Source organism: Rhizophagus irregularis, chromosome 10, assembly GCF_026210795.1.
Source record: "Rhizophagus irregularis chromosome 10, complete sequence".
Lineage (NCBI taxonomy): Eukaryota > Fungi > Glomeromycota > Glomeromycetes > Glomerales > Glomeraceae > Rhizophagus > Rhizophagus irregularis.
Window position 1 is genome coordinate 1,135,455 of NC_089438.1, and position 21,071 is coordinate 1,156,525.

The window sequence follows — 21,071 nt, forward strand, 5'->3', positions numbered from 1 at the left end:
TACAATACTGTCAAATGGTTCAGAAGGTATAAAAATAGATGTTTGTCAACAAATAGTTACCTTTTTACATGAATAAATATGAAAGCGTTGAAGACATTCTTTATTTTAAAAAAAAATCCCTTAACAATATAAAGATATTAGTTATGAAGATTAAATGACGGAGAATTACCCATCCATCTCTTTTTTCAACAACTTGGTCAAAAAGAATATGAGATGTATTATATAAGTAAGGCTTAACAGAAAAAGACATGATCCTGTCATATAACAGTTATAGAAATCCTTCTTTAACATTTTAGCGTAATAACTAATAATATAGTTAATAGAATTAATAAGTGCGTGCAAGGTCAAATTGAAATATGTATTGATGTAGGAGTAAAATCAAACATTACCAGTAATTTTTTTTATGATTTTCATACCTGTAATCTTCTGATGATATTTTCATGTTGGTTTTTTTTTTGGTGACATTTTTTTATACTTTTTCACGTCTCCAGATAAGAGTTATTCAACGTACTAAAAATCATTGATACCCATAATTCCTATAATATTAAAAAAACTGATAATATTATTGTAAATTTGGGCCGTAGTAATTCATGTTTAATTCTGATCAAATTTTTAATACCCCCTCCGAATAAAGTCATATTTGTCATGTTTTGTGAAAATTTTGAACAACCAGCTTTATCATCATATGCTTATTAAATCGCGTAAATTAAAAAATTACTAAACTTTTTATGACTGTATTAATCAATTATGATTCATATGATTCATAAATCTTTAATGCGGGAATAATTAAATAAAACTCGTACAATAAATATTTTCAAATTCATAATAAAATGGGAGGCAGAGGATTTGTCAAAATAATTATATGCACATACTATATAAGCATATAATAAAGCTTAGCAGTTAGCTTAGGAATTTATTTTCTTAATTATCTTAATTATCTTAATAACATATAGCATTCATCGAAAAAAACGAATGAAAACAAAAAAATGAGGATAAAAAAGATCGAGAATAAAAAAAAACGATCGGGAACAAAAAAAGGTCGAGAACAAAAACAACGATCGAGATATAACATTCATCGAAAAAAATGGATGAAAACAAAAAAAATGAGAATAAAAAAACGGTCGAGAACAAAAAAAACGATCGAGATATAACATTCATCGAAAAAAATGGATAAAAACAAAAAAAAGAGAATAAAAAAAACGGTCGAGAACAAAAAAGACGATCGTGAATAAAAAAAAAAGATTGAGAACAGAAAAAACGAATGAAATCAAAAAAAAACAACAAAAAATATAAACGAATTTGAAATTAAAAAAATACTTAAATATATTAAGTATACGAATCAGAACTAATAATTTCATTAAACAATATTTCGATTGCATCTTCAGCGTTCTCTTCGAATATGTTTATGTAATTCACCGAAGATGGAGGCAGCTGGGCCGAATGGTAATTTTGCATTGCTCTCTCTTTTGTAGCATGCAAAATGAATGAGTTTTTCAATTTTGGAGGGGAGGCCCTCCATCTTTCGCCCGCTTTTCTCATGATCTCTTGGGGCGTGAGTGTAGGAAATTCTTTTTTTAAAAAATTTCGATACATCTTAAAAAAAATTGAAAACCCATTAGGGGACTTTTTTTTTTTATTATATTCCGTCGAAGGGTGATTTGAGCGAATCCTTCTTAACGACCGCATACTGCCTACCGAAAAAGGTGAGCCAAATTTTTGTCATTTTATACTTTTTTTTCATAATTAATTTCTTGCTGAAGTCAATGAACAGTTATTCGCTCCGATTAAAAAAGTAAATGTATCGAAATTTGGAAATAGATGAAGGCAACTTCATTCAAGGACAAGCTCATTGCGTCAGCGAGCATTAAAAAAACTACATGCGTTCATTATTTCGATTCTCCAAATCAAAATAATGACAATAGAAATAGATTGATAATAGCGTAAATGTTAAAAAGGATCTATTGTCAAAATATTATTAGTATATTAAACAAAGTTCGAATGTAAAGTAATGAGAAAAAAAAAATAATTTTATTGTAATCTAATTTTAGGATATGTGAACCGTATTTGTAAACTATAGAAATGTTTTATAATGATCCAAAAAAAAAAAAAAAATTACGATAATAATGGAAATATATGGTGTCATTTTTTTTTTAATATATAAACTGATTATGTATAGGAAAAAAATACGATCGTACAAAATGAAAGATCGGCATTATCTGTGTAAAAATGTCACAAATTTCCGAAATAGGATACTGAGATGATTTTAATTTTATTGGTGTAAAAAGAAATTATGGTGCGATCTACTTGATACTATCACGATCAATAATTCTAACAACAAATTTAGTAATTTTATCAAAGCATTATAATGTTATAACTGAATATATTCGAAGAAGATTTCATTCGAAAATTATAATTTTATTAGCCGTAATGAAATTCTAATAAAAATTCTTTTTCGTACGCCGCAAACATTCTTTTTTCTTCCCATTTTTCTAAATATTTCCAAATATTTCTTTCATTTTCTGTTATTTATTATTATTAGTTAGCGCTGTGGTATAGTGGCAATATAATCATTAATCTATTGAATTCTCTTACATTATGCGTAATCTTTCATTGCTTGTGACAATATGTTACATTCCAAAATTGTTAATTTCTCGGAGTTTTGTGTGATTATTAACCTTTCTTGTAATTATCATATAATAATAATAAAAATGATAAAGTTTAAGCGAGTGTTTGACCGTTTTAGTAGCGCTGTACCTTTCACAACAAGGAACCACCAGGTAATTATTGAATGACCCGATAATAGGAGTGTCCGGTTCGCTTAATAATATCAAATTGAGTTCTAGAAAGTGAACAAAAGTTTTTTAGATAGTATTGTTCTATATCGAATGTTCAGATTGTTATTGATTGATCACAATGCAAAAAAAAATTATTTTCCATCAATTTGGTCCTTTTTTATATACTCACCCCATATTGACGCAGATGACGCTGGTAATCTTCATTAGAAGTTTTTCCGATTGATAATCGGTCCTTAAATCATAAGAAAACATTTATGACTTAATTCTTTCAAATATTGCATTCTAATAAGCTTTTACGTTGCGTTACGGAGTTTGGAATATACATAATATGGATTAATTAATTAATGGAAGTGGAAGTATCAAAGGTTTACATCTAGAAAACCGGTACCTGTATATTTCATGATTTCCAGTGAGCTTGTTTTAATACAAACTAATTATGTACACAATTGCTGCAGTAAAAATATAAAGAAAAAAATTATGTCATGAATATCATACAACTTTACCACGTGTTATAAACTTTAGAATCCGCAGATGTGAGAATATGAACAACAATCTGTTATTGACGTTACTGACGTTACTGACGTTACTGAGATAGAAGTATTATTACGCGTGCAAATATTTTTTTCATATTATTAGATTGTTTTGTGTATACGTAGCTTTCTCCCTTATTTATTCCTCTCTCCCTCACACTTGTCTTTTTTCCATCCTTCTCCCTTTACACTTACCGTCCCTCTTTCCTCTCCCAGCCTTCTCCTTCTCTTCTTCTCACTCACTCTTGCCATCTTCCTACTATTTCTTACTTTTTTCTTTCTCTCTCTTAGCATCTCACCCTCTTCCTTCTTTTCCTTTTTTTACCCTCCTTTTCTTTTCTCCTTCGCTACTCTTTTCTTCTCCCTCTTTATCTTCTTCACTTTCCTCCTTTCTTAATTACTTCCCTCCCTCTTTCTCCTCTTTCCTTTCCCTTCATCTCGTTCACATTCCTTATATTTTGGGTACTGTCGATGTCGATGTCATGTGATCATCATGTGCCGGTTCGGAATTGATCGATGTTACGAAAGTTTAACATGAATATATATTTAACCAGTACGGTACGAATTTGCAAACCAGTACGGTACAGTTGATCAATTTTTGTAATTTTGTATGGGTGATCAACCGTACCGTACAGATTTGCAATTTCGTACCGTACCGATTATCCTACTACCTGTTTAACATGATTAACATGTTCAACATATTATATATAAGACATATTAAACATATTAAACATGAAGATATATTTAATGTATTAAACATGTTAAATATGTTAAATTTATTAATTATTTAGTATATGTAATTTTGGTCAATTTTTTGTAGTAATTTTTTTTGGAATTGTCAAATTTTCACCGGTGGTGATTTTCACCGGTCATGTGATCATGTGATTACTTATGTTACACAACATAACATATATTTATCATATTTATGAAATTTGTTTTTGCTTTGCTTGCTTTGCTTTTCTTTTAATATTTTACGTGTTTTTAATACAAAAAATATTACTTTTGTTACACTATTAAACCCATAGGAGTATATTTCAATTTCATAAAGTTAGATATAATATTTATGAAAAAAAAACACATTTAAATATTTGTTTTTCTGTTTACCAACTTCAAAGCGTAATTTCAACACTTTAGTCAAATGAAATCAGCTTTCTTTATTAAGTGAAAGTTGTTCAGCGAGGTTGAAACTAGTTGTATATCAAATTTCATGAGTGTAAGTTTAATACTTGTAGAGAAAATTACGTTTTTCATAACGGTACTAACTTTCGAATTTTTTTTTTCCGTTTGTAAACTTCAGAGCGTAATTTCAACACTTTAGTCAAATGAAATCAGCTTTCTTTATTAAGTGAAAGTTGTTCAGCGAGGTTGAAACTAGTTGTATATCAAATTTCATGAGTGTAAGTTTAATACTTGTGGAGAAAATCACGTTTTTCATAACGGTACTAACTTTCGAATTTTTTTTTTTTCCGTTTGTGAACTTCAGAGCGTAATTTCACCACTTTAGTCAAATGAAATCGTCTTTCTTCATTAATTGAAAGTTGTTCAGCGAGGTCGAAACTAGTTGTATATAAAATTTAATGGATGTAAGTATAATACTTGTGGAAAAAATCACATTTTTCATAACGGTACTAACTTTCGAATTTTTTTTTTCCGTTTGTGAACTTCAGAGCGTAATTTCACCACTTTAGTCAAATGAAATCGTCTTTCTTTATTAAGTGAAAGTTGTTCAGCGTGGTCGAAACTAGTTGTATATAAAATTTCATGGATGTAAGTGTAATACTTGTGAAGAAAATCGCATTTTTCATAATGATACTAACTTTCGAATTTTTCTTTTTTATTTGTTAATTTCAGAGTGTACTTTCACCACTTTGGTCAAATGAAATCGTTGTTCAGCAAGATTAAAACTAGTTGTGTATCAAATTTCATGAGTGTAAATGTATTACTTTTGGAAAAAATTGCATTTCTCATAATAGTATTAACTTTCAAATTTTTTTTTCTGTCTATTAAATTTAAAGTGTAATTTCCTTACTTTGGTCAAATAAATTAAGTTTTTTTATTAAGTAAAACATGTTCAATATTTAAAAAAACTACTTACATTTAATTTTTTTTCTCGGTAAAAATTTGCAAAAAAATTTTTTATAATTCTGGCTAAATCATAATTTCTGCCAACATTAATAACGGTGAAAATCACCGCCGGTGAGAATCACCACCGGTGAGATTTAGCAATACCCATTTTTTTTCAGATAACAATAGATAACAACAGAAATAAAGATTTATTTGAAGTTATAAAAGGTTTTCTCAATTATTGTTTAAGTATACAGTTTATTTGTGTGAAATACTTTATTCGTGGTTGGACGTATATGCCGACGTACTTAATAGTTATTCGACACGAAGTGCCGAATAACTGTTATATTGGGTAAATCAAATTTGATTCAAGCTACCTTTAGATTATTAGGTAGCGTTAGTTATTCGGCTCAAAGTGCCGAATAAGTGATTTATCCGGTGTAACCATCAAACTTTTTTAAACTTTTTTTAAACTTCATCTGATACACATGATATTTTGACCATCATCAATTATAAAATACCGGATAAAGTGCTATACTACACGTCTGATTGGATATTATTTTCAATATACTGGTTAATTATATACCATTTAATACATATAAACTTTCTGCTTACATAATTATAATATTTTTAAGTGTAAAAGAACTGACCTAACAGTACTTAGCATGATAATGTGCATTGGTGGAGCATGTTGTGTTTACTTTGCAAGCCTGTGAGTACCAGCTTTCGGTAGGGCTGGTTGGGAACTTTTTGGAGCAGTATAGTACTATGCAAGGGTTGGAGCATAGGCACTTGCTTTAATAAGCTCGTGGTACCAGTTTTTGCTGCAGTCCTGCTGCGATAGGACCAGTTGGTTTTGCTATGCGTAATTTTCAAATTTTCATGGGAGGAGTTCTATATTTAATACATATTTCAATATTTCACCATGATCAATTTTCAGTTTCATTTAATAAAATTCTTTTTTATAAATTATTTTTGGTGGAAGAATTAAATTTAATTAATTAAGAACGATTGATTTATTTTTAATAAAGCAAAAAATTTTATGGCAATTAAAAATAACTTTAAAGTACTGTATACCTTCATCTTATTTTTTACATATTTTAAAATGACATAATGATTGATTATTTGAATCATTTAATTTTTTCTTTTTATTTTTAAAAACTAATAAATAATTGAATAAATAAGGTAATATAATAAATAACTGAGAGGTAAAACTTTAAATAATTGCGAAATTGTAGTCAAACTTGTGAAATCTACAATTTACTTTTGATAGTAATTGATAAACACTATTGACTTCAATTAACGGATTTGAAATGTAAAATTAGCCATGTATTTGAATATGAAAATTTGTATGTTTTGTTTTTAATTTTTTTATGACATACTTAAATAGTTGGTTTTTGATTTATAACAAGTAAATAAATACAACTAATACTAATCTTAAATTAGGTACAAGAAAGTAAAAATTATTGATTCCTGAAAAATATAGTGAAGCATATCGCTATATAACTTTGTCATTTTTTTTATTTTGTATTTTTATTTTTAAGGAAGGAGAATGATATACTGAGAAAAGTTAGGAATTTAAAGCGTGTATTGATGTCGAGCGAGTCGCGTGATTCGTGTCAGATGACAATGTGACAAATGATTAGTCATCCGGACGTGTGATTTTGTATAAGCCACTTAAGCCATAAACCAAAAAACTCGGATATGTTATTATGTTATCTGTTTTATCTGTTCAAACGCTCATTTCTAGTATTATTACATTTTTTATTCTCGCGTATTACTTTATGAAAAAATACAATAAAGAATTTTGCTTTCAAACTTTTTAACTATTTTCTCGCATTTATCAATACTTGATTTTTCTTGAAATATCAATCATGAAAAAATATCACGTTCATTACACAAATAGAAAAAAATGTTTATTAAATAACATGCAAATTTCTTTGAATTTGAAAGATCTTCCTTATCTTCCTGCCTAAATGTCTTTCCCGTACTTATTTTCCTATTGAAAGCAATCACTATACTCCGTGCTTTGTTTTCATATTCAATTTATGACTTTGCAAATAAATTACTTTAAATTATAAAGCCACGTTTTTGTATAATACGCAAGGATAAAGATAAAACCGAATGATATGTAGATTTTCTCTCGCCGTCTCGCCATAATATTATGTCCAATCTTAAACAAAGCATTGTTTATTAATACAGTATTTATTGATTTATTTTTTTTTTTGAAAAAATAAATTTTATTGAATACTCGAATCTAAACTTTAGCTACTACCATCGAAATGTTAATATAATAGAACAACATTAAAAAATTTGAATAATTTAAATAGTATACTAATTCATTAAATCAATATACGGTATTTGTACCGAATAATTTTATTAAAATTATTTAAATTACAAACTAAGAATTTTGTAAAACATTTACTACTCTAGTCTTAGTGTTTAAATAATCCATGATAAATAAATAATGTGATAATAATTTAAAATATAAAAAAAAAATATTGTTAATTTGATTTATTAAAAGACAATTTAAAATCCATCTAAAGATAAAAAATAGATTAATTATTTGCTTTATAAAGAAATTACTTTATTTTAAGAGCTTACCATCAGGAATTTCCAGTTCATCTTGTTCGTTTGAATGAAAGTTTGGATTATTATATACTTCATCATCTTCTGTAATAGATAAGTAAATAGAATTAAAACAGTATTAAAATCGTTCGTTATTACGTAAAATTTTCACCTACCATCGACATATTTTTGAGTTTTTTCTTTTTCGTCATCTAAATTTTAAATAAAAGTCGCATTTAATAAATGAAATTGATATAGTAACTTTATTTGTTAGTAATTTACTTACTATTTGACTTTATTTGCAACTCTTCAAATGATTTAGATAATTTTTTATTACTATCTAAAAATTAAGATATAGAATTAATATATAAATCAATCTCAATTTGACAATAATTAAAATATATTACCTCTAAAAATAGTAATTACTTTTGATGATTTGCTACTATTCTGCTCATTTGATTTATTAAAATCGTCAACTAAAAAAAATTAATTATTAAGCATCATTATATGATAATTCAACGCTATAATGTTATTAAATACTTACTATTGTTAGGAATGTTAAAATCATACAATTTACTATGAAACACTATTAGCAGTAAAATAAAGTATTTTAAAAATTAAATTATGATAGTAACTAAAAAATAGTAGAAATTATTATTTATATGGTTATACCTTCTTGTTCTTCTATTATAATAAAGAGATAACATTAATAATGTAGTTAAAATAAATAATTCATTAATAAAATATTATATACTTATACCTTCCGTTGCATTTCTTGGTTCAGGTAGGTTTCCAAAGTTGTGAATTTTACTTGTAAATAATCTGCTACTCGTATAATTTTCTTCTACTTTATTCATTTCTAAATTATCCATTTCTGATTTGAATAATTCATCCGGCATATTTTGATAATCTAAATTAATATCATTTATTTTTGCCCAAAGTGCATTAACGTCAGGTCTTTTTAATGGATCAGCATCCCAACATTCTTTCATTAAATTTTTATATTCTAATGGAGTTCCTGGCACAATTTTTGGTCTTACACCGTTAATAATATTCATTACAAGATCATTTTCATGTTCACAATTTACAAATGGTGTTTGTCCAGATGAAATTTCCCACATAAGAATTGCAATACTATAAATATCAGATGCAAAAGTATATTCTCTTCCAACAATAACTTCAGGTGCTATGTAAGGAAGATTTCCATATATACTTGTTGAAGATTTATCAGCAGGTCCACAAAATCCAAGATCACTAATATACCAGGAATCATTATATTGTGAAAATAATATATTTCCAGAATGTAAATCTCTATGCATAGCTTTCTCTTCATGAATATAATAAAGTGCAAGAGATATTTTATCAATAATATTCATTTTATCTTTCCATGTAAGTTGATTATGGTTTTGTTGTAAATATTTTCTTAAATCTATATCCATTTTATTCATTACAAGCATATAATGTCCATTTGATGGATTTTGCGTTAAACCATAACATTGGACAACATCCGCCCATTTATTACTTATATTTAAATGTGATTTAGCCTAAAAGACAATAATTTGTAAAAATACTAGTGCTAATACAAAAAATTACAACAATTTTATAAAATATATAATACAATAATACAAACCTCTTCAAACCAACTTTGATTTGCACTTTCAACATTTTCTAATTTTTTAAGCACTATATCATGATTTCCGTGTCTCGTTAATTGTTTTTTTTCAGAATCCCATTCTTCACACGCTCCGTCAATCCAATCTGCTGTATAAATTTCAGAAAATCCACCTTTTGTTAAATATTTAATATTTCTTAAATTACTATATGGGATCCATTCAACTACCATATTTGGCATAAGTGTTTCCATTTGACATTTCTGTATTAAATTATCAATATCATTATTTCCAGATGTCCAATTTGAAAAATTTTCTTTTAAATAATTTTGAACACAATATTCACAATATAATGTGGCTAAACATTCTTGGTTACAATCTTCACAAATTCTTTTTATACCATCGTTATCCATAACTTTATCTCGATCATAAGCTTTAGTTAAATCTCTTATTGCTTCAGTTTTTTCATCATTTGTAAGAATTTTATCAGCAAGGACTGTTTGTTTTCGAAATTCAAATTGTTTGTGTATATCATTGTAAATATTAGTATCTAATAATGTATATGTCCTACTAATTGTTGCATAAATTAATTCATATCGAAGAGTGGACATAATGTAATTTATAAATTAAGGGAAGAGAAAGAATTATTTTAAGTTCGTTCATTCAAACCGTAATAAATTAATAAAATGCAAATTGTTGATCAAACTTCATGTTGTGCCCGCATAAATTTGTGACCTTTAGGCGTAATATTTTACGCCTCATAACCAAAAAAAGAAAAATATTACCATTTACATATTTAGTATGATTTACGTTTTTTTTTATTTTTTACACAGTATTTATTTTTTTTCAGCGAATGTAATTTGCGTTTAACAAATTTGATTGTCTACTTAATGAATAAATGGAGTATCCTTATTTAATATATTCGAATAATTTAATAAACAAAAATCAATGATTGGACTATTAATTTGTAGTTATTTTTAAATCTTACTTAAAAATCAATATAAACATGATTGATGAAAAGCCAATTTTCTTTTACTTTATCGTAATAAATATTGTTAAATTAAATTATGTTACAATAAATTTAGTAATAAAAAAAAAAAAATTCTTTTTACATAGTGTTTTAATTTTACTATAATAGGACTGAAGAATATATTAATATTAGGACCTAATTTTGTAATAAATAAACTTACTATATAATTTTCCAGTTAAGTCAAATTGAAAGTGATTTATTGTAAGATTTTTTAATATTCATCTAAAATCTTTTTATTTTAAAATAAAATTCATTTTTTAAAAAAATCTTTTTTTTAATGAGAAATTTTTTTTTTTATAAAGTCTATGGAAATTTTTTAATAAAATCCATTTAAATTTTTGATATAGATTTTGTTTGAGAAAAATTTAATGTGAGAGATTTTTTTTGAGAAATTTCTGTATTAAGTAATTGATGCATTTTGAAAATTTTACAAAATTAATTTATTGTTGAAAAAAGGTATTTAAATTGAAAAATCTTAAAATATTAATAATTTTTGGTAAAACAGAAATCGGAAAAAATGGAGTTGGAAATTTTTCATGTCCAAAAATTTTAGGACGGAACAAAAGGTGGAAGAGTCCAAAAAAGTATGTAAAATTTACATTTTTAACGCATTTCGACATGACAATGTATTTACTATGATTTTCAAAGAAGCTACAGTAAAATAAACAGCATCTTAAGTTCCACTTTTTATGACGATTAGAAAATTTATTTTTTATTGTTTTTTTTTAGAGCTCAAGCCATTTTAAATATTGAATTAGAATTTTCATTACATGATAGTAACAGGTTTTTCAGTGACTTTGGCGGTAGGTGGTTTAGCGACATATGTAATTGGATTCATTTTTTCTTAGGAAGTTTGTTAAAATTATTCGAATTGTTTGATAATTTTGTTTTGATAATCTTTTGAAATATTAAAGCTTTTTCAAGTGCTCATTTTTTTTGTCAAAAAATTAAACATTGCAAGCTGGTTATTTTATACATTATTCAAGTTCATAATTCACTGCGCGTGTACGAATGATTCTCATTGTTAGTGTTTATTGCATGTCGCCGTGTTTCTTGAACCATTTGATGCGACCACCATGTCGATCCTATTGTGCTTGTAACTGATTTTATTTGAACAATCGCGTGTGAAAAGTAAATTTTCCATGTTACATGATAAACTGGCCAATGGAAGTAAGATTATACAATTTAAAATTTATTTATCTGTCAAATTTGAGGAATTCCGGTTTAAGGATCGCAAAGTTTTAATAGCCACTCACTACAAACAGTCACAATCTTATTTTCTGTGTAATTACGAATACACATTTGTTTTCTTAGGAGGTTGAAACGCAAATATATCGTTCTTGACCTGTGCGACGTGTCTGACTTGACCAGCATACAATTGGTAAAATTAAAAAATATTTCCTTAATTGGTAATAAAAAATAGATTGTTTATTTTTAAAAATTATTTTTTTTTGATGTCGTACCATCTTTTTATTATTATTGTTAAGGTTAAGGGAACTTGAATAATATTAAACATAAATTATTTGCAAATTTTTTTTTAAATTTTTTTTAAATGGTCTAATAGGGAAGAGAATAATGATTAGGACGAGATTTACCTTAATTTTGTCAATAATATTGACCTGCTTATAAATTTCTTATGATCAATATCTGATATCAAATGTATTATTTTTTGAAGAAAACTATTTTCATAATCATTAATCTGACTTTATTGATTACACTGGCGAATAAATTTGATCAAATATGTGAAATTAATAATATTATCCTTAAATAATACAAAGTATCCGTAACGAGTCAAATATTTTAATTATTTCATATATCAATAAAATATGAAGATTGCAATTTTCAAGGATATATCGTACGCAAACATTTATATTGCGCAAATAGCAAACTATTTAAAATCGGCGTCTTGACGCTGACACGCGTCAGTAATTCAATGATACTGAATTTAATAATATACGACATACAAATACAGTAGTATTGATACCAACAAACACATATTTCTGGTGTAAATTTTACTTATTCCTAATTAGCCAGGAGTTAATTGAATTATCCTCTGCCATTTACACAATAGTAAGTGTTTTATAGTTTATTGTGAGTATAATATAGTATATTTTATTGTTGAATCTTATTTTTTCTTTCGCTTGGTTTTTTTTCATTTTAAAAGATTTTTAAAAAATAATTAAATTTTAAAAAGCTTCGGAGCTATTACTATTATAGTTGAAAAATAATATTGAGATTACAAATAAATCAAAAGAAAGTTTTTCTCATTTGGAAACTCAAATTTTCAAATCAGTCCATTATAGTATAATCAATAGTTAATTTTTACCGCAAAATTTCCTAGAAACGGATAAATAAATACATATAAAATTTCTACCCAGTAGGTATAACTACATTTGCATAATCGTGTAAATGGTGCTGATATATCTATTATGAATTATTATGACCAAGGTGATAATTTAGTTAGTTTAAACTAGCTTTTCATAAATTTTTGATGTTGCCTTGTAAATACTATAGAATTTAAAAATATTTTGCTTCTTACAAACGAGGTGTCAAATGTAAATGATCATCTTTTGGATCATATGTTTTCAGGTGGGAAAAATTATTTCTGTTGAAGAATTTCTTTTTCTTGCATTTACAGTATGTGCTTTTTAAAGCGACAATATTGTACTCTTTGAAAAGGATATTGGTAAGAAAAAAATTCTAATGGCATGGCCAGATTTGAAATTAATTTATTGGAAATTCTGCAAAGTTTAATGAAATAAATCCATTTTTTATCAATAATAAAATAAAAAGATAGCGTTCATATTGCATTGTTGCTATAAATTATTCATGATCCCTTTTTTATGATTATACGAAAATTTCGCTCTATTAGTTTTTGATCCGTGGATAAACGGATAATTTTATCCGAATTATCCGGATTATCCGGCGGATATCTGATTATCCGATGTACAGTATATACAGGTTATCTGAAGTGTTAATTCGGGCCAATTTATAATTCCGGCCAGAATTATCATTCGTGAAGACGATCGTTTCCTTTTTTGGCGATAGCTGCCCCACAAAAGTCGAAACCAAAATTTCCTTATAGAGACGTTGTATAACATGAATTCCTAAACGGCCTTGTACAATAATTTTGGCCGGCACTAATGTTCTGAACCGGATATCCGGGATAAATTTATATCCGGAACTCTAATTAGTTTATGTGCACGTGATTTTATTGACAAATTTACTATATTTTTCAATAATGATCGACATTATATGTAGTACATTGTATTTTTGTACCTTCTAGGTTGTGAAAATTTTTTTGCAGTCATCTTTCCATATTATTTAGTTATTCTATTACCCTATATCTACTGTTTGTAATTTTCTCAATGAATTCTATTATTAAGGGTTTTAAGATGCTAATAACTGAGTCGTCATATATTAATGAGATATGTGAAGAATGTGATTATACATGTAACACAATACATTTTAAACGAAATTTTAAAAATTGGACTAGTGGTAACGACAATATTGATAAACTTATTCAGGATACTCAGTTATCAGCTCATGATAATTACGATTTACTAAATGTATTAGAATGGATACCTAGTGATAGATTGTATAATATCAAATATGTTGCAGGAAAGAAAATGTATAGAGCAAATTGGGTTGATGGATGTATGGATAAATGGGATAATGAAAATGAAAATTGGAAGAGAGTAAATCAACATATGACTGTGGATCTAAAAAGTTTAAATAATTCAAACAATATCTCATTAGAATTTATGAATGAGGTATAATTAATTATATATTTAATAAATTTTAATATTAATTTTACTAATTTATTATATTCTCTTTTTTAGATTAGAATAGATTATGAATTTTACGGAATAACTCAGGATTCTAAAACAAAAGCTTTCATGATGGTTTTAAATACTAAATGTAGAAAATGTGAATGTATATGTAATATAATACATTTACAACGAAATTTTGTAAACTGGACTAGTGGTAATGATGATATTGATAAATTTATTCAATTTACTCAGCTGTCAGCTCATAAAAATACACACAATGTATTAGAATGGATACCTTTTGATAAATTTTATGGTATTAAATATATTAAAAAAATGGAAGTATATAGAGCAAATTGGATCAATGGATATATTGATGAATGGAATAATATAAATCAAAATTGGAGAAGAGTAAATCAAAATATGATTGTGATTCTGAAAAATTTTAATAATTTAGAAAATATCACATTAGAATTTATGAATAAGGTATAATTATTTTTATTTAATAAATTTTGATATTAATTTTCACTAATTTTATTGTATTTTTAGGTTAAAATGAATTATAAATTTTATGGAATTACCCAAAATCCAGAAACAAAGAATTATAAAATAGTTTATAATTGTAAAAAATGTAAGCATGTATGTAATGCAGTGTATTTTCAGCAAAATTTTATAAATTGGACTAGTGGCAATGATGTTATTGATAAATTTATTCAGTATACTCAGTTATTAACTCATAATGATATAAAAGAAGCATTAGAATGGATACCTTATGATAAATTTTATGATATTAAATATATTGAAGAAATGGAAGTATATAGAGCAAATTGGATCAATGGATGTATTGATAAATGGAGTGATAAAAGTCAAAGTTGGAATAGATTAAATCAAAATATGACTGTGATTCTGAAAAATTTAAATAATCCGGAAAATACCACATTAGAATTTATGAATGAGGTATAATTATTTTTATTTAAATAAATTTTGATATTAATTTTCACTAATTTATTGTATTTATAGGTTAAAATAAATTATAAATTTTATGGAATTACCCAAAATCCAGAAACAAAGAATTATAAAATAGTTTATAATTGTAAAAAATGTAAGCATGTATGTAATGCAGTATATTTTCAGCAAAATTTTATAAATTGGACTAGTGGCAATGATGTTATTGATAAATTTATTCAGTATACTCAGTTATTAACTCATAATGATATAAGAGAAGCATTAGAATGGATACCTTATGATAAATTTTATGATATTAAATATATTGAAGAAATAGAAGTATATAAAGCAAATTGGATCAATGGATGTATTGATAAATGGAGTGATAAAAGTCAAAGTTGGAATAGATTAAATCAAAATATGACTGTGATTCTGAAAAATTTAAATAATCCGGAAAATACCACATTAGAATTCATGAATGAGGTATAATTATTTTTATTTAAATAAATTTTGATATTAATTTCCACTAATTTTATTGTATTTATAGGTTAAAATAAATTATAAATTTTATGGAATTACCCAAAATCCAGAAACAAAGAATTATAAAATAGTTTATAATTGTAAAAAATGTAAGCATGTATGTAATGCAGTATATTTTCAACAAAATTTTGTAAATTGGACTAGCGGCAGTAACATTATTGATGGATTTATTCAAAAAACTCAGCTATCTGCTTGTACCCATTATGATTTAATATACGCATTAGAATGGATACCTTTTGATAGATTTTATAATGTAAAATATATTGCAAAAGGTGGATTTGGCAAAGTATATAGGGCAAATTGGATTGATGGATATATTAATGAATGGAATAATGAAACTCAAAATTGGAAAAGAAATAATAAAAATATGTGTGTAGCTCTAAAAAGTTTAAATAATTCAAAAAATATTACATTTGAATTTATAAATGAGGTAAATTTAATTATAATAAAATACTGGAATTGTGTAATTTTTATCTATAAAAAAAATTCTGGAAAAAACTTCAATAAATTGATCATTTTTCTAGTTTTTAACTCAGACGTGATCATTTTTCTGAAAAATTTTCCATAGGGTTATTAATATATTGTTTCTTTATTTTTTGTACAGATTACATTACATAAAAAAGGAAAACAACACAATGCTTTTATTATTGGGTTTTATGGAATAACTCAAGATCCAGAAACAAAAAATTATGTGATGGTTTTAGAATATGCAAAAGATGGAAGTTTACGAAATTATTTAGATAAAAGATATCATGAATTAAATTGGGAAAATAAAATTAGTTATTTACAAGATATTATACTTGGACTTAAAGGTATTCATGAAAAGGAACTTATTCATCGAGATTTACATATTGGCAATGTATTAAAGTTAAAATATAATACTGCTATAGCAGATATGGGATTATGTAAACCTGCAGATTATAAGGCATCAGAAAATGCAAAAAATAATATTTATGGTATTTTATCTTATATAGCTCCTGAAATTTTAAGAGGACAAAATTATACCCAGGCAGCCGATATTTATAGTTTTGGTATAATTATGTATGAAGTAATTGCTGGATTACCTCCATATTATGATTTAAGCCACGATAAAAATTTAGCAATAAAAATTTGTATGGGACTTAGACCTAGGTTTAATATCAAAGTACCCCAATTAATTGTATCTTTAATTAAAAGTTGCCTAGATGCAAATCCGTCAAATCGACCAGAAGTAGATGACATTTATGAAATGCTAAAATATGGTCAATATGGCCGAACAGAATTACAAGAGCAAATTAAAGAAATAGAGGAAACAAATAAAATTTTACCAACTAGTTGTATATCTTTAAATTTAGGATTATCATATAAAACACACTCGGAAGCTATTTATACAAGTAGATTACTTAATTTTAGTGATCTTCCTAAACCAAAAAATTCTGATGATTATTACGAACAAAATGATAATATAATAAGCAAGGAATTTTCAGGTATTACTTTAAAACTTGATTTGCATTTTAAAATAATAATATTATTATGTTACTAATAAAATTTTAAATTTATTAAATAGAATCTTTACAGATCGATATTTCTTAATTAAGATGATGGTATTTTATTTATATGAGAATAAAAATTATGGCATAAAAGTAGTTGACAAATTTTGATGTTTCAAACGTTATGTACCTTTTATTTTCAAGAAAAATTTTTGTTTAATGTTAGGTTTATTAGCCACAGTGTGCTTCAAAATAGAGCATTTTATTTATTTACATCTTCCCCAGCGTAATCAACAAAAAAATGCTCGGGCACGTGATCCGGGATGTGGCTGTGTTTGATGCGATATAAATAAATATTTTTTTTCTCGCGTCAAATATTAACTTGCCCGTTCACTTATTTCTTTATACATTTTATTAGGAAACCTTGGAAATCTATATTATATAAATACTGTCTTTTCTTTTTATTTATTTCTTTTTATTATTTTTATCACATATTATAAACAATAAATATTAATATTTTATGTTTCTTTGAAATTTTTAAAGATTGTTTTAGCAAGTATTAAAGTATTAATATACATAATTTTATATATTTTGACGTTTTTTGTATAAATAGCACAAACTTGTATATTTTAGTTAGGTAGCTGCTACTTTACTTTATCAGTTATACAGAGAATTTTAAAAACAGAGGAAAAAAAAAATTTTTTATTTCATTAATATATCAAGAGTATTATTCAATAAAAATATAATAAAACTATTTAAAACTTAAAAAAATTTATTTTATTTTTATAAAGTCTGAAAAAAATAAAACATTCGCGAAAAAAAAAATTAAAAGTTAAATGTTACACAAGATCAACCAATCAAAATTTAGGCGCCACACTTTATATCACGTGTCCGAGCTTTTTTTGTTGGGAGTTATTTATTTACTATATTATTTATTAATTAATTAATTCTTTTATTTTACTAAATCAATAGAATATCAAATTTTTTTAACTAATAGGTGAGAGTTACGTTTAAATTTTAATGGTCATATGTTTACAGTAAATTAATACTGTTTTTATATTGAGGTGATTAAAAATTTAAAAAATTTAAATTAAAAATGTTAGTAGGGTTTACTGGTTTACATACTACATACACCACAAAATATCATATGATTGTGATTTTTTTTGATGGGTTAGTTGATGAAATGGTTACATGCTTTCTTTTATAGCAGTTTTTCATTTAAAAAGTTTAGCCAATAAATATTATTTTTACTAATAATATTTTTTTAAAATTAAAGCATGATGAAAATTTTGTGAAAAAATATCAAAAAAATTCTTTATTATTTAGTATATTTTTATTTTCAGTGCATTTAGAATTAAATTATATTAATAGAAAAATGAAATGGGATAAGGAATTTTCCATCCCATTAATATGGGTAACATGTATATATGTACAAGCCTCAGTATACCAAGAGATATTGACTAACCCTATAAAAAAAATGTGTCCGGAAGATGTCTGGAAAAAATTGCACAAATTCTGGACATTTTCATTTTCCAGAAAATGTCCAGGACATGTTCCAAATCTTGGCATAAATTTTCAATTGAATGAAACCAAATAAAAATAATTTCAGCCAATATTAGCTAATAATTTTTTTTATTAACTGGATTCGATTTTTGGTACCATTCCTTTTTAGACTACTAATAAAAGTGTTAATTTATTCTTTTTTTTTTTTTACCTTTTTTTAGGATCAACTCTTACTTGAATGAAATTGATTGTATGGATTTTATTGACAATTTTTTTGATTACCAATTTGAGAAATTAATTTAGTGAATTTTATGGCAAATGTAATTCAATGTTAGGTTTACTTAGCGAATAATTTCCTTTTAGTGACACTTAATTTGTTCTAGAATTAAAATGATATTTTTAATAAATAAATTTTTAATAAATTAAAAAATTTTAGAATTAAATTTTTATAATAAATATCATAATTATAATTAAATAAAATTAAAATTTTAATCGATCTGGCGATGATTTAACAAAAAAAAAAAATGTAAATATTATTAATATTAGATTAAAATAATATTTTACAATTACCTGTTAAAATGGTTGGATCAAAATGCAATACTTATGTCATGAAAGATAGGACGACTTACTGTATATACTGTATTTAAACTACTCAAATAACTAATTAAAAAATCCCGAAAATAATTGTGTAAGTTAAATAGGTCAGCTGATATTCGTAAGGAAAGTTAATTAATCAAGAATTATAAAAATTACGATGACGTCAACCTTACTTATGTAAGGGAGCATTTTGATTATTTATTCGTTAACATGTTGTTTATGGTTATTACAGCTCTGGGAAATTATTTATCTATATAATTAAAAAGTTTGATTATTCTGTATAAATTAATTTGACGCAATTGTCTTGACTATATGACTATATCGCGAATTTTTGCAGATTTGATCATTTTTATTGACGAGATTAATAACTTTATCATAAAGATAAAATTATATATATAGTTCGTATGTAATTAATTTATTTCCCAATTTTTTTTCAACTACCATTGATATTCACTTTAAAATTCTTAATTATAGACCTATTGTTTTAAAATATTATTTATTTCCTTCATTTTAGTATCCGTCTTGGATCCGTAAAATAAGATTTTACCTTAATAAATTATATGTTTATGGAAAATATTTCGAGTTGAAAGGTAAGTAATAATATGTAAATTTTTAAGAGAGGTATGATTTAATGTATTTTTAATATTTTTCGTAATCTAACCCACGATTGGACCTTGGTGAAAGTCATTTAAACTCGTAGAATATGTATCATTAAATTGTTTGAATTATAACGAGAAAAATTTTATTTTCTTTTTTTTAAGTGATGGCGATACAGTAAAAGATTGCTGATTGATATATTTTCATATATTTGGGATTGTATTTAAAAAAAATTTTAAGAAATACATACTCGTCTATAAGAGAAAGGTAGGTTCCAGGAATTGAGTTTTGAAAAAACTATAGTATATACTATAATAAAATCCCGCCCTAGTTTATAATAGTCAGTCTGGTTAATATATTAACCATGTGTTAAATTTCCAAACTATGCAAATTTATAAGAATAGTGACCTATAAAATAATTTCATAGAGTATGTCTGTCATTCGCGATTGCCAAGTACCTTTAGCACTTTCTTTATGAACTCAACCTCTAATAGAAAAGCCAATTTCTCTTAGATTTAAACGTTTGGATAATAAATAATGTATGTGAATGAAATAAACTATCATCATTATTATTATTTAAATTATGTAAATAAATTTTCATAAATTATAATTATTAGGAAGTTTAGAAAATTTAATTGAAAATAGATCTTCCCATAATAATGAAATTGCTAAGTGTCACCATAATCTATTTACGAATATAATGGTTTATAATCATGATGAAAATTTATAAAATTTATTTAATATTCGGGAAAATCTCCCGAAAATATCCCATACGTTAGGCGAAAAGAGAGAAGGAGATTTTCCGAAATTCTTCAAAATATGGCAAATTTATTTTGGACCGGTAACTCTGTTTTCTACACAAACGTTATACAACGGTTTCAAAGTTCTGATTGGTTCTTATTATTTCCTATTTGCACAGCACAGTGATTGATCACTTTTTCTCGTTCCTCTTACAAGAATCTAAGTTTTCCACTTTTTACATTAATAAACAAATACAAAAGATATTTATAATAATCATACGTTAGATACAAAGTAACATTGAGAAAACTGATA

At 25.5% G+C, this 21,071-nt stretch overlaps 3 protein-coding genes across 3 annotated transcripts; 1 reads left to right on the forward strand and 2 right to left on the reverse strand.

The window, feature by feature from the left end:
- Positions 1 to 1,326: 1,326 nt before the first annotated feature.
- OCT59_001766 (uncharacterized protein) lies at positions 1,327 to 1,593 on the reverse strand (the record flags this gene model as incomplete). Its single annotated transcript, XM_066144061.1, has 1 exon — positions 1,327 to 1,593. One exon carries the CDS (start codon positions 1,591 to 1,593, stop codon positions 1,327 to 1,329), a length of 267 nt encoding a protein of 88 aa, XP_065995261.1.
- A 6,325-nt stretch (positions 1,594 to 7,918) lies between these two features.
- On the reverse strand, positions 7,919 to 8,814 carry OCT59_001767 (uncharacterized protein; the record flags this gene model as incomplete). Its single annotated transcript, XM_066144062.1, has 8 exons — positions 7,919 to 7,929; positions 7,994 to 8,062; positions 8,134 to 8,169; positions 8,244 to 8,297; positions 8,365 to 8,433; positions 8,502 to 8,543; positions 8,630 to 8,641; positions 8,718 to 8,814. 8 exons carry the CDS (start codon positions 8,812 to 8,814, stop codon positions 7,919 to 7,921), a joined length of 390 nt encoding a protein of 129 aa, XP_065995262.1.
- An 8,077-nt stretch (positions 8,815 to 16,891) lies between these two features.
- Positions 16,892 to 17,424, forward strand: OCT59_001768 (uncharacterized protein; the record flags this gene model as incomplete). Its single annotated transcript, XM_066144063.1, has 2 exons — positions 16,892 to 17,318; positions 17,399 to 17,424. 2 exons carry the CDS (start codon positions 16,892 to 16,894, stop codon positions 17,422 to 17,424), a joined length of 453 nt encoding a protein of 150 aa, XP_065995263.1.
- Between the last annotated feature and the right edge of the window lie 3,647 nt (positions 17,425 to 21,071).